The sequence below is a fragment of the Mchenga conophoros genome, linkage group LG14 (assembly GCF_057382185.1).
Source record: "Mchenga conophoros isolate Kocher_MC1m ecotype Shallow Benthic linkage group LG14, M_conophoros_male_GT1.1, whole genome shotgun sequence".
NCBI classification, from domain to species: domain Eukaryota; kingdom Metazoa; phylum Chordata; class Actinopteri; order Cichliformes; family Cichlidae; genus Mchenga; species Mchenga conophoros.
This window is the reverse complement of record NC_140539.1, coordinates 39,106,923-39,124,590: the sequence shown is the minus strand read 5'-3', so window position 1 is coordinate 39,124,590 and position 17,668 is coordinate 39,106,923. Positions and strand designations below refer to the sequence as shown.

Sequence of the window (17,668 nt, the reverse complement as noted above, 5' to 3'; positions counted from 1 at the left end):
GGGTCAGGGCACTACTGCTCCTTCACAATAAAAGTCTCTCAGTACACACAAAATAAAAGCACAAAGATGCTTGAAATTAAAAGCAAACAAGTCCTCCTATGACTTCACAATAAAAGCCCACCAACAGTTTCACAATAAAGGTCACAAAGCTCCTTCAAATTAAAAGACTTAAAGTGGCAATTAAAACTCAACAAAATTCCTTTACTTGCTTCACAATAAAAGTCCCCTAGTAACTTCACAGTAAAAGCCTCTGAGCATTTTTACAGTAAACTGTTTCAAAATAAGAGCTCAGAGACAAAATAAAATGCTAAAGCTGCTTCGTAGTAAAACTCTCACAGCTAACTGTGTGACCAGATTTAGAAATGAAACTCTCGGAGTCGCTTCAAACCGTGTGAATTGGTTTGTAATTAGATGCTTCACAATAAAAGTCATTTCTTTCAAAATAAAACCTGCCACCTGCTTAACCACGAGATGCTGTTGGATCCCAGAGGTCAGGCTGACGGTGTTTCCTCCTTGTTGCTGTGATGTCGGCTGATGGTCGTGTTTTTGTGTCTCTCCTTGTTAAAGTTGGATGAAGCCGCCTGCGAGGTCGTCGCCCGTAAAGTGGAAACCAGCCGCTGAGTGCCTGGATGAGCTTTTAGACCATCTCGGGAATAACTGAGAGCTTTTTAGTGGGAAACCACAAAAACACCTGAGTGTTTCCTGCCGCGGCTGCTTCAGAGATCCCAACGTGACATACACGAGCTTTATTTGTGGCCTAAAGTCTGAATCTGTGCGTTTTGTGTTTATGCAGCAGGACCGAAGTCATTCGAATACAAATCCTCGGACTTACAGGAGATTTGATGACAGATAAACGAGGCCCTTTATCACCATGAAGCAAGTCTGCTGAAGTTACAACTTCAAATAAAAATGAGCGATATCTGTGCTACTCTGACCTTTTCTCAATATTGTTTTAAACGATTCTTTCATTTTCTTTACACATTAAAATCACAAACTCACTAATCTCAAATATTTTGGGACAGACTAACGAACTAACGTGCTTATGGACTGAACAGCTGAACGTACAGAAATCCTGTTTTAAGCAGGCGCTGCTGAAACGTCTTTAGGCAGCTGTTGTTGTGAAATGTTGTTAGTTAAAAATAAAAGTGAATTGAACTGAAACAGTGGCCAGAGCATGAGGATTCATTTCAGATTAAAACACAGAGGCCGACTTTGTTGCTTATTGTGTTTCCAGGGTCTGTGTGCAGTGGATATCCTTAAATGGTCATGTCTGCACAGAAGCCCCGCCCTTACGCCCTTGAAACCTCCTTTATGTGAGGAGCAACCAATCAGAAGAAAGTTGCCCTGAAGGATGGGCTGTCCAAAGGGCCAGGATAAGATAAAGAAGGATTATTTTGTGACTCATGCAAAGCAGCTGAGAATGAGCAGAGCAGATTAACATGTACACAGACAAACAAGTTCATCGTCAGGAGTAAAAAACACAGACAGACACTGATGCTCTTATATGTTTTTTTATTTTTCAGTACTCTTTTTTCATCCTGCTGCGTATTTGCGATGATTTTCTTCTAATATATGATGCGTTTTTATATGGAGGTGCGTCCGAAAAGGTGCAAACATCAGCAAACACAAAGAAAGAGCAAGAGATTTTAGGTTCGACAAACACGTTGCAACTCGGTGACGTTCACCCTCCTCCTGGGCCTGCGTCGCTTCGTAATGACATCATCATTTTGTGATACGACAGTGCCCCCTACAGGTTCAACATCTCACTGTTTTTGAGTAAAAAAACTGAGCGTCTCAGTTTTTATAAGCAGGAAACTTTAAAACTGCCATCGTTTAATTTCTAGAGAGCTCAGAGTCGAACCCTGAACGCTTTAAAACACAGACTTTTGTCTTTTCTACACTTTCTGCTTCTCATGAACCGGTTTACAAACTCATGCTGCCTTCAGGTGACGCAGATTACCATCGATGCGAGCCTTATCAACGATGGTTCAATGTTCCCGCTCTGATTTTGTGCTTGTGAAATAAAGGATTTGAAACCCTGCACTTATTTTTTGCTAACTTGAGAAGACTCGAGTTAAAGTATTTGAGAATGTCTCAGTAAAATGACAACAGGCAGCACGGAGACGAAAGAAACACTGTGGACGTTTAAAGCAGCGAACGAACGCACACATCTGGTTTTTCTTACACTTTAAGACATTCTCAAATATTTGATACGCAACTAAAATCTTTTCTTCGCAGGCGTTCGTGTGAGTTTGTGAAAGGTGACAAATGTCATCTGGCGTCACATGTAAATAAATCAAAACAACATTTTTATTTACTTTAACATATAAAAGTTAAATTATATGGTTAACAACAGTAGAAATTATTTTATCTATGAAAGTTATTACATTTATTACTAAGTTGTTGCTGATTTTTTTTCCCTCTATGTTGAATTTATTTCCTTTTTTTTCTGCTTTTGTTTCATTGCTGTCGTGTGCTAGCGTGCTATACGAGCTCAAATGTGAGCGCCATTTGTAGTTACTTCATGTTTGCATTTGAGATCATTTTTTTGATGCATATTCTGAAATAATGTATATCTTCATCATTTTAGTTTATTTTGAAAAGTCTCAACAGGATCTTGAGCTTTATTGTGAAAGATTTATGTGAAAAATAATCAAGTGGACGGTTTTTTGCTAACAAACCGACGCGTAAAACAGTCGCACGTCCGTCCGTAGTGTGGTTATTTTAAATATAAGACAAAGAGAGAACCATAAGAAGAAAGTAAGATGGCCACTACATCAACATTTAATTTCTATCTAGATTTTAGATTTATTTAGATAATAAACTGAGATTTATGACATATGTTTTGGTTATGTGACTGGCACTTTGCTTCCTCCGTACAAAAGGGCTCTCACATGATTTTTGAGGCGAACTTATCTCGTAACTTGAAGGCAGTTAGATTGAAACTGGTTCTGGGTCTCCTGCTGAGCCTGAAGCAGAGGATGTGGTAGAAAAGACACCCGGTACAACATTTCTGTCGAGTGGTTTGGTTGTGTTGACGCTTACAGAAACATTAAGAGGAGAGCGTTCGTGCCGAGCCGCTCGTGTTCCAGTCCTCGCGGTCCGACCCAGAACCCCAAACTGGAAGACATTCTCAGAGGCAGCGCAGCAGACTGTGACTGGTCCATTCATTTCCACCCTTCAGTCCATTTATCCATTTACAACCTCACCAACCACGCCCCGCTTGACCCCGCCTCCTTTTACCCTCCACTTCCACCGATCAGAGTGTTTTTAAGTGTCATCTCTGCAGCTTGGTGTCGGCCGACGGGAGGTGACGAGTTTCCCAAAAACAAACACATCAAAGTTCAAACTCTCGTTCATCTGCAGGCCGAGCTCCTCGTTTGGTGTCCAACTCCAGTCCTCCAGAGCTACCTGCAGCTTTTAGACGCATCCTTGTTCTGACACACCTGAATCAAATGAATGGTTCGTTATTAGGCCTTTGCCAAACTTGATGTCTGCTGAAGAGGGAATCGAACCTTTTGATTCAGCTGTGTTGGAGTAGGGATGCATCTAAAAGCTGCGGACAGCAGCTCTGGAGGACTACAGCTGGACACCCCTGGGTTAAGGGACTTTTATGTAACAAACGTGCAGAACGTCATCAGCAGTTGTTGTTTTAACTGTTTTAAAATGTGACCGTTCTTTAAACCTTTGCTCTGTTTTTATCCCTACGCTCTTTTTGCCAACAGACGTTACTCTCTTACTTGGCACATAAGGTGTTTTTAGTAACTTACTTAAATACGGCTACACTGACTTGCTGCTCCTTATGGTACAAACTGGCCCAGCCTAGTTCTAAAATGAGCAGCTGCTTATTCAGGTTCTGAGAGCTTCCTGTTAATCAGCAACAGAATCAGGATCAGAAGAACAGCCGGGACTGTTTTGGGGACTTGGTCCAATCTAGATGTGGAACCAGGGACAGTACAGTGGAGGGACATTTCAGCCTGAGCAGAGGTTTTCCATCTCTGATCTTTATGACTCAAAAATATCTTTACAAATGATTTTATGATGACAGAAGTTTCTCAGGATTGTTCTGAGCCAGCGTGACGACAGAGGCTGAACTTGTGGAACCACAGTATGAGCTGCAGAGACAGGATCGCAGCACGAATGGCACTAACGACTTTCCATACATGCTGCAGTCCTGGTGATTTTCTCCCGCTGAGAACGGTGAAGGCAGTGATAGAACGTGTGCAGGAGGAAGGACGCGTTTGATGGAGACTTGTTTCATTTTTTTCCCGGTTTTCTTTTTGGGAAACTCGGCTGGTAACATCGGAGAGAAGTAAAGGGTCTGAGTGAGAGAAGAAGGAAAGTCTTAGAGGTTGGAGAGGGCAGTGCAGCGACTCAGGCTGAACGTCTAAACTTTACTCTCTGGAAAGGAAAAGATCTCGCCGTCACAGAGCAGTGCAAGGAAGAAACGTACTCGGGGTGGACGCAATAAAGGGAGCTTTCAATCCTGAGCATCCACCCAGGGAGCTGCACGTCTGCTCTTCCTTAAACTCTTGACTTTTATTTTGAAAGATGACAGGAAATCTTTTCCTTTCAGCTGTGTGAAGTTCAGACGAGGTTGGAGTGAAACAGTTTTCAGGGCAGTGCTCTTTGTCTAAACAAAGCGGGGCAGTGTCAGAAACGCTCCAAAGCCCCCCATCGGCCGACACCTGAATGCATCACGGTGGAGGGAGTGAAAGTGGGAGCGTCGGGCGTTTTATCCAAACACATTCACATCCACGACATAAAAACCTGTTCTGGAATCTTTTGATTCACTAATCAATAACCGACCACTTCATCTTTTCCTTGAAGTTAAATTTAAAATTCAAATTTTCTTTTTTTGAACCGCTGCACACATCGTGCCAATTCAACATAAACAAATGGACCAATCAGAGCTCAGTGTGCCCGTCCTCATCAAAACCAAACACACAGTCGTGTTAATAACAGACAAAGTGAGCGCATGCTGTGGCGTTTTAACCCGTTAAATCCTGATCACGCAGAGCTCCAACACGCCTGCACAGGGCAGGTCGCGGTCGGCTCGTCGTTCAGCTTCAGTCCTGTTCAGACCGGATCAGAGTTACACAACTCGGCTGTTAGTGTCTCAATAAATCATTTAAACCTCCCCATGTCTGCGGGGGCGTCGCACAGAAAGTACATCATGCAATATTTCTTGTAACGCCGCAAAACCCAAAATCTTGTCATGTGATCAGAGCCTGAACGCAGCACAGAGAGACTGAGCTGCGATCAGTTTTTTATGACATTATTGGTGGACTTCACAGTCCTGCTGATCTCTTTTTAAAACCAGCAGCTTTCAGACCAACCTCAACCTCCCCACAGTCAGAGTTACACCTCCACCTGTGCTCACGGCTCTTTGACCTTTCCTGCCCCGGGTTGTGTCTCACAGGCTGCAGGCCTCTAACAGTAACTCACACCAGCCGTGTTTTGGAGAGCAGACTGGTTATAAAGGATAGCTGTAGCTACCAGGACGTCACTCGCTGTAAAATACAAATAAAATTCCAGAATTTCAGTCGCCAAAACTGGAGCTCAGACTTCTTAGGCGGGGGAAATTATCTCTAACAGTGTTTTTTACCAGGCTGTATATTTCTACTGTAAAGCTGTTCATTTTAACATACCAGTCTATGGGGACTGGCTCACCGCTGAAAGTTGCTGCTTGATTTTGGGCTCCTGCCGTCCTTCATTTATTACTTTCTGTGCAATGGAAAAGAATTAGCACTATGCTAAGCTGCACATTTCTGGCATGTTTGCACAGTTCATGGTTACTACAGATCGGTTACTACTACAGTGGGTGTGCTCGCTATAATCTGACAGCACACTGACTGTATAGTTTATACCAAGAAGCACCCAGGGTTGTTTCTGCCCTACGTTTCCCCTGAAATGATTAATTGATTATGTTTTAGGATATTCAAAATCCCCCCATCGTCAACTATTTGTTCATGGAAAATATTTGGGAGTACACCATCTATACTACAGTCTGTTCCAACCGTAAACTGGGTTTGTATTTGACCTATAAACAGCTGCAGGTGCTTTTACAAGCCTCTTGGCAACCCACCTCCACCCCAGCTCTTCTGGGGTGTATCATATCTGATGTCTCAGATGCATAGTGACAAATATAAACTCCTCTGCGGATGTAACAGCCGTTAACACAGCCTGAGACGAAGCCTGCAGACAACACTCAGGGCTGAAAGGTCAAAGCCTTTCTCTGAGCCTCGCACAAACCTTTTAGAACTCGATCCTTCACGTTTGGATGCGTTTAAAGAAGTTTCGTCGGTTTTCGTCAACGTGAAGCGAAAGCAGGAACTCGATCTACAAACTGCTGAGTGATTTTAAAAAGCAGGAATGTGGAGTTCACGTGGACACCACCTGCAGCGACCACACAAACCGGCACGCTGTTCTGATCCTCTCAGGCGTACAGTCACCCGGTCGCCCGACTGACCTCCGTCACAGGAAGCGGTCCGATCGGCACAGAGCCGTCTTCTTTCCTTCAGTCGCCAGTGTCTGCAACAAAAACCCACAAAGGCTCCCACCCCGAAAACACAACGTAACGCACGTAAAGATGTGGCAGCTGAAGAAGACGAAACAGAAAAGGTCTTCCTTCCAACCGGACAGAACATCACGCAGAAGAAGAAGCGCGGCGTGTCAAAAGTGCGAAAGTCTTTGCATTCATTAAGAAATGAAAGGAAGTGAAGTTTCTACATGGCTTAAAGCTTCGGAGTTCTCAGCGCTCGCTCGACTCGCAAAAACATTTTGTCGTCGTTGTGACAGAAATGATGATGATGATTACAATGTGGCGATGAAGAGTAGGTGGGCTAGCCTCTCGGCGCCATTTCAGCAGGGCTCTTTGCATAAAATGTAAATCATCATCATCAACGTCTTGATTTTTTTTCCATTTCCAAACAGGCCCCTCCCCCTCGCCCTCCCCCATTTGATTTAAAATATTTCATAACGAGCACGAAGACCCCACCGCCCCCCCTCCCCTTTTTTTAAGCTTCTTTTTTTCTTTGTTTTCGCCGTCGTTGTTATGGCGGTTGTTGTCGTCGTCGTCGGTGTGGTTGTAGTTGTTGTTGTTGCTGAACAGAGGGAGTGTTAAAATGGGAGTTCTCCTCCTCCTCCTCCACCTTCGCCTCGTCTTCCTCCTGCGGGTGGCGCTGCAGGCTACGACGCCTCTCGTTCTGTGGAGGACTCCGCTGCCCGCTGCTCCCTCTCCAGGCTCCTCGCCCGCTCCTCGCTGTTCATCGTCGGGCTCCTCGAGGACTTCAGCAGCTTCTCCTCGAGCTCGTGCAGCGACGGCTCCTTATACATGCAGACTACAGGGGGGAGGGCGGGGGGAGGACGGGGGAGAAAGACAGTGAGTCATTAAAGCATCACGCCACCACCAACTCTCGAATTTACACATAAAATAAACTGAAAGACATCCAGACGTAAATTCAGATGTCAGAGTTCAACCTGTGATGCTGCATTCAGTGACATAATCATAACTAACAGGTGTGCAGTTTGTGCCAGCGTGGACGAGGACACACCTGAACCTTTATGCAAAGTATAAAAACAAAGCTATTAAAACTAGCAGCTACTTCGAGGTCTATGTGCTGACGTTAAATAACAGAAAAGAAGAAGAACGAATCAGAAATGAGGAGGTAAAAGAAGACATCAGTGAGTTAACGAGGGGGGAGAAGGAAGAAGGGGAGAGGAGGAGGCTGAAGGACACAGAGGAAGAGGAGAAGATTGACAGAAGGACGAGAGGAAGGTGATAGTTGACAGATGTATAGTTGATGGATATTTTTAAATGAAGATGAGGGATGAGAGGGGAGGGGCAGAGCAGCTGAAAGCAGAGACGGAGCTTCGTGTTTCCAGTTAAACCTCCATCTGTGATATTAGAGCTTCACCTTGTCCTCACACTCTGAGTTCTGGCTGGACGACCTCGGCTCCTGGCTCACCTCTGAGCTCTCCACGCCTTCCTCAAACTCTCTCGTTTGCTCCCAGGATCTAAGAGCACAGCAGCTGAGCTACAACGGCTCCTACAAACCGACAGCACAACCTCCCAGTCTCACAGTCAGCTGCCGTTTTACTGGTTGTATCGTCAAACAGGACTAAAAATATCACATTAAAAGGCTTCGCTATTCTTTCAATTTATGTAATTCTGGTTCAAGTTCACCAGGAAATACGAGTCTCAGCTGCTTTACTGTTAAGAGGGTCAGTGTTTACGTAGGCTTTACTCGGCCAACGGTTCACCTGAAGTAGGTCAGAATGTGAGGCTGAGGATTTTGAGATATGACGTTCAGAAACACGTTTTCCTGCCTCTGTGTTTTAATATCAGGACGTTTCCAGCAGAATGTAGATGTCAGTGTTTCAGTGTTAAGCACCTACATTTACAAAATCACCTCTAAATGCAAAACCTCAAAGCCCATTTCACTTATTGAACTCATCTTCTACTACAATAAACTACAGACATGTGGAGAACCGTCGATTTCAAAGTACAAAAATCCCAAACTGGGAGAAAAAGCTGACTTTTCTACTTCTTCTCTCATGTTTGCGCTTAAAAAACATTTTGTTGTAAAAATACAGAGTGTGGAGTTTAGCTCAGAGCGGGAGGCGAGGTTACACTTCCCTCTAAACACAACTTGTGTGTCTTTCACTGACGCGGAGCAGAGGAAGCTGAAGATATCAGCTGCATGTGCACACAGAAGAACAATGTGAAATAGTTTTAACATTAGCTTATTAAAAGTTTTGAAATATGATGACTTGTTGGTTAAATGAAATGGAACTGTTGGACTGACGTCATCACAGACCTGCAAAATCAGTCATGAACTGTAAGGATAAATATTCACTCTGGGACAACAGAAAACAAGCGTGCCTTGAACTCCAGGACGGTTCCCCGAGGACCTCAACAATACTGCAGACCCACAAACCTTCTTTACAGATAAAGAAAATCGACGGTGGCGTTACTAATTCACACTTCGTCCTCGTGTTTTGTCTTTCTGTCTGACCCGTGAGACACGAAAGCATCGCCACCACCAACATCTGTGTCCACAGCTGGTCTCACCTTCGATGGGTCTGGGGACAAAGTGTGAGCACGGTTTGGTTTTCTTCACTCGGTTTCCCTTCATGATGATTCCTTCCTTATTGAGGCCCAGGAACCAAGCCCGGCCCGACTCGTGCTGCCGATACATGGTGGACGAGTAGATGACGTAGTAGTTTTCAAAGACCGACTCCTTGAACTTGCACTCTGGTGTGAACACATCCTGATACACAAACACACAGAAAACATTTCAAGTGTAATCAGCAGAGAGATCATTTTGTAGTTTTCCTTACACGACCGCCTGCTTCACATCTCTGTGCGTCCACATGTTTGATTGCACGACTCGACTGCTTTTATCTGAGTTTTATTTTGAAGTTTAAACTTGGGGCTTTTATTTTGAAATGAACAGCGTCGAGTGCTGACCAGCAGCCTTTTAGCGTCACGGTTCAGTTTGTGCTCAAAGCTTTTGTCATCATTTTACTTCCATATAAATCTGCCTGCCTGGTGTGACAGGACAGGAAACGGTCACTACATGCTGATACTTCACAGAAACACGGCAGGATGTGATAGGACACAACACGCGAAGCAGCCAATGAGCTGCGACCAATACGAAACACCTCGAAGGTGATCGATCACATTACACGCACACGATAGCGTCAGCAGCACTGCAGCGCAGCGTCACATGTAACAGGACATGAGAGTCTTACAGAAGCTGGGTCTTAATTCTCAGCCTGAGGTTCACACTGAGCACAGGAACTGTTCACTGCTGCAGTCTTTAGAACATTTTAATTAAACAAAAGGAATCTGAACTGTAAGAACTTCAATAATCCATAAAACATAAATGGGAAAAGAAGCTCAGTGCAAAGCAGCTGAAGAATAAAACTCGACATTATTTTGAAAGCTTCAAAAAGCTTTTAAGTTGAAATATTAATGTAAGTCTTGTTCGTGCACTTTATCCTTCACGGATCAGGAAGCTGTGGTGGACACCAAACGTGACTGCTGGGCCGTTTAAAGTCCCAGTTTAGCACCTCCCTCCAGGTATAACAGGTGTGTGTGTGTGTGTGCACCCTCTGGATATAACAGGTGGTCAGGTGAGCCAATCAGAGCAGAACAACCCCCCCTAGCCTAGAGCCAGAGCCGGCGTTCAGTTACCTCAATTCTGTGATCACTTAATAAATAAAAAGCAGTTTTGGTCAGCAGGTGTGGACTGCAGGCTCCTGGAGAAGCTTAGAGGCTGTTTTTATTTGTAATCTGTTGCCGATTATGTTTATGTGTCGCTGTGCTTCCTCTCCCAGCCTTTTGCTGCCCTGCTCCGACCTTTGAGACGCGTTCCTGTCATAAACTTTGCATTGATGTAAAAACTTTGCTCACCGTGAGATGTCACAGATGCTAATTACAAATCTGTCTCTGAGTGTTTAAAATGATTCACGAGTGACTGAGAATCTGATAAGAATCACGCTGAAGTCACTACTACACTTAATAAAACCCAACACAAACACAGCAACAGATAAAGAGGAAAAAGGAGCCACGAGGAAGGAAAGACGGGACTTCAAATGGAGGAAGAGGAAACAGAATAAATGATGAAAAGCGTATTTTTTCCTCCCAGCACGCAGCCTGCATCTCATATCAAGACGTGATGGTTTCAGTAAACAGTGTCGAGACGCTCGGGCCTCCCAGCACAACTTTACTTGCAGCTGTCTCACCGCTCATGCTGTAATGCTCTTACATAACTGCAGAGCAAGAGGAGGAGCTGCTGTACTCTTCATCTGAAGCTACACCTGAGAGAACATGAGTTTATATTTTATGGAGCCGAACCAAATCCTCACTTTACCTTCTAAAAAAACAGGGCTGCCTCTTCCATCCTGGATTTATTCGGCATGTGGTTGAAGGGCTGAGAGATGGGATGGAGTCATGTGATCTCCCCGCTCTCGATGGGAAGCATTTACATTTCAAAGCATTGAGCAGTCAGGACCGACTGGTGAGATGGGATCAGGCCAATTTGTGATTAATTAATAATTAATTAATGATTAAGATTCATGAAGAGGACCATCGAGCTAACAAGTGCAGAAACATTTACTAACAGCTGCACTTCCATATATGGCATCAAACCACGAAGCAGAACTGAAGCGCAGCTGCAAAGTGGCAGCAAGGTTTCATCACATACCCGCCACGAAGGCGCGCTCGTGTTACACTGACTCAAACTACCACACAGTCAGCGTCCGCGGCTTCAAATCGCAGTGGCGGCGGGACATCTGTGATTGACAGGCAGCAGCAGCCAATAGGAGCGCTGCAGAACAGGTAGTTCATGGTCGCTCCTCAGAATTACATCTTCCCCACAGCGCCGACCAACAATCGCAGCTAACAGCTAGCTTCTTCGGGCGCGCTGCGAGCTCATATTTAGTTTTTGTGTCTAACACGCCTGAGAAAGCTTCCTCACATCGTCGCCGTTATCCTCCTCTTCCTCCACCACTCTGCCTCCATCCTGATGCTGCGCACAGAGAGGCGCATTTTAAAGTTTTATGCACGTGTTGTGAATTATGGATGTTAGATGGACTCGCTGAGCAGCAGTACAGCTGTAGATGTCCTCGGTCTGATCAGGGCTGTCCTCCTAACTACTTCCATTGTTCATCATCAATTAATTATTACACACGCTGTCTAAAAGTGGAACTTTTGTACCGTAATGTCACCGAGTTTGCATCTGAACACGAGCTGGAACAGAAAAAACAAACGCAGGATCTCTTTGCAGGGGAAGAACTGGATCGGTCAGATAATGAAATAAGATCTGAAATCAGATCTTGTGGGGATTAAAACTGAGAGAAGTGTTTTCACTTCAGTGAGAAACTTTATCTCAGTGTCACCCTTGAGCAAAGCAGTAACACCTGATTACCTCACAAACAGTAGTTGACTATCAGTGTTTTCAGCAACGAGACGTTTTAATAGTTAAAATGATTGTTGGGGACACGTCAGGAGCTCCTGGCTTTACCTGCTCCAAACCTTTAACGAAACAAGCTCAAGAAGGACATGAGGATGAGGCAGATGTTCTTACAGATGTGTAGAGGAATCCCTCGGCGTTCATGGCCACGTACAGCGCGGCCTTCACTCCCTGGATGGCCACGACCCTCAAACCTACTGGGATCAGGTTAAACAGAGCTGGAGGGCGAGAGACATAGACAGAGAGAGAGAGTTAGGTAGTGAGAGGCAGAAGTAGATTAATACAAAACGTCACAGAGAGCACAGAAGACGGACGGAGCTACCAGGAAGTCTGCCGCAGTTAGCGAGCTCTTATTGTGAAACCTCGAGTTGAGTCATTTGGCGTTTTGAAAGCAGATGTGACGATCGAGCGGCGGAGATGAACGAGGAACTAAGATACTGCACTAAACTCCCCTCTTAACGACCATGATTTCAAACGTTGATGACCTGGCTCTCTTCCTCTCCTTACTCCTGCAGGTTTCTTCCTGTTAAAAGGGAGCTTTTCCTTCCCACTGTCACCAAAGTGCTTCCTCATAGGAGGTCATATGATTGTTGGGTTTTCCTCTGTATGTATTGTAGGGTCTACATTACAGTATGAAGCACCTTGAGGAGACTGTTGTGTAAATAAAACTCAATTCGAGACCTCCCAGAATATTTTTGTTCTATGAATATGTGCACGTATATATCAGACGGAGCAGAAACGTTTAACACTGCAGGATGATGTGAAAATGGTGATTGCTGGAATAATTCATCAATGGTGGGTTAGCCACGAGGCCCCAGCGTCTCAGCCAGGCGGAGGTTGAGACCCGGACTCTGGACCGCTGCAGCAGCTCCATTCTTTCCTTTTTCAGCTGTTACATGCTAGCATGCTAACAGAGGCCTGTAGAGTCTCCTGGGGGGAATTTGCTGGGACATCCACTCCTGAGATGATGTCTTGAGTGTTTTCCACGTGTGGATACCGTCCTCCGCTGTGGAATAACGGACTTGAGATTCTTTGGCGATGGCCTTATCCCTGCGTGACCGATGGACATCAACTGATGCTTCTTTAAGCTCGTTGCTGATGCCTTTCCTCCTCTGCATTGTGTTAACACACAAACCTGCAAACTACAGAAACGTCTGCTTCTATCTGTTCTCACATTTGCAGTAAAAAGTGTCAGAAATGAAAATGTCACGAAGAGTCGCACAGAGCAGGTTTAAATTAATAAACCAGCAGTGATTCCTCCATCTCTGCTTTAAATCTTCTGCACCTGTGTAAATCAGACCCACTCAGCATTAAAAAATCCCATTACACCTCCTCAAACTGTGAATTCTTGTGCTTTTAGTCGATCTGTAACGGTGGTTAAAACCCGGCTCAGCCTGCTGATGTGCTTCCAGCTGATAAAGCGAGAGAAAAAGACTGAATAAAAGCAGAGAGAGAGCGAGAGGGGGGGTGATAGAGGGACGCAGTGATGAGAGGTGATTTAATCCTCGGGGACAGAGAGCTGCAGTGTGGGTGAGGATGAGGAGTAGGAGGAGGTGGAGGAGGAAGAGGCCTGTGGCAATGGCTGTGGTTAATCCTCCTTTATTTAACTCAGAGATGATCAGAGAGAAAGCGAGAGGGGGAGAGAGGGGAATCCAAAACATCTCCTCCTCCTCTTCTTGTCCTGTTTTTGCTTCTTTTTTCCAAACCAAAAGGATTTACAGGAAGCAGCAGAGGCTGTAATCCTGAGCTCATCCAGCCGAGAAACAAAGACCTGCAGCGGGAACGTGACCGAGTATCGACGATCAGAAGCTGCCTTCAGACTGCTCCACCTCGGATCACTCTGTTACAGACGCCAGATGCAGCTTCAGCTCTGTTTTCTGACGCAACCCCAAACGGGATTTGTGGAATCGAACCAACGACCTTTTGCTTGCCAAGTGAATGTGTTAAACATGACAACGTTGTAGGGGAGGTGCCTTTAGTGAGGGGAGGGTGGAGTGTGAGAGCGACAGATGGATTGGGGCGGAGTGACATCCCTACACTCACCTGTGGGGAGTGACTGAAAGAGCTGCAGGTGTAAGCTGTGGAAATGCATTTCCTTTGAAGCGCACTTAGTGACGGGGCTCAGAGCAGATCTGCTGGTCCTCCACATCGAATAGGCAAGACCGACCGGGAGGAGGACCGGGCAGACCCAGGACTCACTGGAGAGATTATATCTCAGCTGGCTGGGATCAAATCCCCCCGGATGAGCTGGAGGAGCTGGCTGGGGCAAAGGTTAGACTTCATGACCCAAACCCAGGGAAGCAGCAGAAGATTGTTGGATTATGTTTATGTTCTGATTTAATGAGCTGTTGTGTTTGAGATCCTTCTTCTGTGTAATGTTTCACCTTTCTGAGCTGTTCTCTTGTTTGACATCGGATGATCCACGGTGCTTTTACACTTTGGCTGTGGCTCTTTCCATAAAAGTTGGAGGTAGCGACCACGACATCACACAGTAGTGAGTGTGAAACAACATGCTCACTGAACCCTTCATAAAACCGACTCCTGACACCAAACTTTAGAAAATGACCTCATCTTTTTATTTAGCTTGACCCAAAACGAGCCCATAAACCCTCAGGATCGCCCCCTGGAGGCCATTAAAAAGAGTACAGGTGTGAGGCATTTTCTCTTCACTCTTCAGACAGAGAAGCCACGCCCATTTTTTATGTAGCGTGCGGTCTAGACCAGGGCTGCCCAATCCCAGTCCTCGAGAGCTACTATCCTGCAGCTTTTAGATGCATCCCTACTCCAACACAGCTGAATCAAATGGTTTGATTACCTCTTCAGCATGCCATCGTGTTTGGCAAAGGCCTGATAACAAGCCATTCATTTGATTCGGGTGTGTTGGAACAAGGATGCATCTAAAAGCTGCAGGACGGTAGCTCTCGAGGACCGGGATTGGGCACCCCTGGTCTAGACAAATACAGTTTTAATGTGGGACTCACTGTAGTCGCTGTTCTCGTCCTTGGTGCCGCTGATGGCTCCTTCGGGCTGCATCTGCAGGAAGAAGCCCTGCTCGCTGAAGAGGCGCGTCACGATGCCCTTCAGCTGCGGCTCTGAAACACAAAGACCGATGTGAGGTTCAGCACACACACACACGCACACTGTACCTGACAGCAGGTTGTCAGGTAGCATTGCTGAGTTTATCTCACTCATGTAAGCGTTTCTTCTTCTTCTCTACTTTCACATTTGAGAAGAAGAAGAAGAAGAAGAAGAAACAAGCGTACATCCCAACATTTCCCGTCCAGCGTTCCTCACACAGACTCGACCGCAGAGAACTGTCACACCTGTGCAGTCAGCTTGCAAATCACGCTAGCTAGCATTAGCTGATAAATCCGCAGTTCACCCTTTGCTTGCATAAGACATATAACACTAACAGTGTGTCAGCCACTAGTTTAAGAACATGTTTAAACATGACCATCGGAAACCCTCCAATCTGTGTGGAGAGAGTCAGGAAGTTCCTGAAGCCCCAAATCAGTGACCTTTGCCCTCAGAGTTAGCAGATGGCTGCTGATGGGTTTCCAGCCTGGGCCACGTGAAGCTTAAGGGCACACAAACACACATGGTTCAAACCCCAGGGTGTCACATGTGCCCCAGAGACAAACCCTGAGGCCACGGCTCAGCACGCGAGTCCCTCCTGCTTGACTTTAACACCGAGCTGAAGGTCTGAGGACGTAAACACGGTAGAAGCTGAGCAGACGAAGTGATGCTCCAGATGACAATGTGGGCCAGAAGGACTCATCTCTGGCAGAAATAGACCAAAAAGACAGCGAGGCTAATGTGGAGCAGGCCGCTGTGCTACTTAACATCTGAAAGGACCGAAGACACACATACGTGTCCGGAAACGACAACAAGGTAAATCTTCACCCTTTAACAGAGCAGACGTGAGTGTGAGTGTGGAGGAGCTGACACACAGCAGGACCAACCGGCCCTGCAAAACACAACGACCTAAACAAAGACCTTTATTGGCTGCTGCTCATTAAAGTCGTTTGGTTTTACTCTGATTACCCGTCAAACAGCTCACATGTATAAATCTACACTTCCTACATTTCATGCAGTCACAGTATTACAGGCCTTGTTTCACAGAGAGGAAGTGGATGCAAACAGCTTCCTGCTTTAAACGGATCATTTTCACATTGTTTGACGACAGCATCACTGACCCACTGCGTTGTGTGTCCTTATTATCCAATTCATCCTCACTCCCAGCCGGTCGCAGCTGATGGCCCCGCTCCTCCTTGAGCCTGGCTCTGCTGGAGGTTTCTTCCTGTTAAAAGTGGGTTTTTCCTTCCCACTATCGCCTTGCTCAAGTGCTCGCTCACAGGTTTACTTTCTGGTAAAAGCAATCTTTGTTATGAATTCAGAGAATAATAATAGCCTCCAACATGATCACTTTAAAGGATTTAAGGTGTCAAACAGAAATTAATATTAACTAAATACCAATAAGGACCTAAAGTTTATATTCAAGGAGCTAACTTATTTATTTCTGGTCATTTTTACGTTCATAAATACATTCAGTTGTTTTCCCACATATTTATGTCATCAGTGCATTTTAAAGGAAGGCCATAGAAGTCAGCTGGTTTACTTTAGAGGGCAGTGGCGTACCTCACGCTGTGTTTTGATGTTCAGAATCCAAAGTCAGCGTGCTGACGATTCAAACACCGACAGTCACGAAACATCTGCAAGGTGTAATCTCTAATTATAAGCACGGATCCAGGAGCTATATCTGTGAGTGTGTGTCACGCTGTGTGAAGACAAGCTGTGAGTTTTAACATCTGTGAGGCCGCGGGCGACAAAACACCTCGTCACACGCTGCTCCCCGAGCTCAGGCGTGATCAGACTGACAGCGCCTTTAAAACCCAACCTCGTCTTCCCGAGTCGCAGCGAAACGATAAACGCTGAACTAAGAACGCCGTCTGCTGCTGTGGGAGCTTTCTACACGAAGGAACCGTGACATCGATGAAAGAAAACCACCTGCTCATCTCTTACATATATTTATCGATGACCCGAGATGGTACGAAAGCCAACGTTTTCTAAATGTGCATTCCTTTTAAAGGCCACCAGGGGGCGACACCTGAAAGAAAAGACGAGGAAATAGCTCATGGACCTCATTACTGGTTTCCACACACCAACACAGTGATGGTGTAAATCAGGAGTGTCAAACATGAGGCTCGTGGGCCAGAATCTGCCCGACGATGACTCCAATCCGGCCCACTTTAAGTTTTGCAGTTTTCTCTCCACGCCACACCAAACTACAGGATATGCTCTGTGAATTAATGAAGACTTTACATTGTAAATGCATAATTACAGGACAGTCTGAGCGATGAGCTACCAGAACCTTCTCTGCAACTTTCCTACCTGTTTCAAGCCCACTACACATCACAGTTTTCCTTTTAGGACATTGCAGACTGAGAGGGCGAGCGGCTTGATTCTGGCCCTCAGGCCGCACTTTGCCCCTGTGTGTGGTCGATTCTGCACAAAAAGGTGGCGAAAAAGCCGAAGGAAAACCTGGAAGTGCTGCTGAAGGATACTGGAGGCACGCGGTCGTGTTTTGATTTGAACTTGAGCAAAGTTGGGGGTGAAATCTTTAGGGCTTCAAAAAGGCTTCATGCAGTAACAGATCTCATTAGCAGAGGACTCACTGAGGGCGA

At 45.6% G+C, this 17,668-nt stretch overlaps 1 protein-coding gene across 3 annotated transcripts in view; it reads right to left on the bottom strand.

Moving 5' to 3' along the window:
* Nucleotides 1–1,495: 1,495 nt before the first annotated feature.
* The window catches only part of LOC146560376 (fibroblast growth factor 12-like), a 52,357-nt gene continuing 36,184 nt past the window's right edge, over nt 1,496–17,668 (bottom strand). For all 3 annotated transcript variants that reach the window (XM_085244464.1, XM_085244463.1, XM_085244465.1), the window contains exons 2-5: nt 14,966–15,076; nt 12,099–12,202; nt 9,077–9,275; nt 1,496–7,343 (exon numbers count right to left, since the gene is read on the bottom strand). In XM_085244464.1, coding sequence (XP_085100590.1) covers nt 7,192–7,343; nt 9,077–9,275; nt 12,099–12,202; nt 14,966–15,076 — 566 coding nt within the window. In that variant the 3' untranslated portion in view covers nt 1,496–7,191. The remainder of the gene's footprint in view (nt 7,344–9,076; nt 9,276–12,098; nt 12,203–14,965; nt 15,077–17,668) is intronic.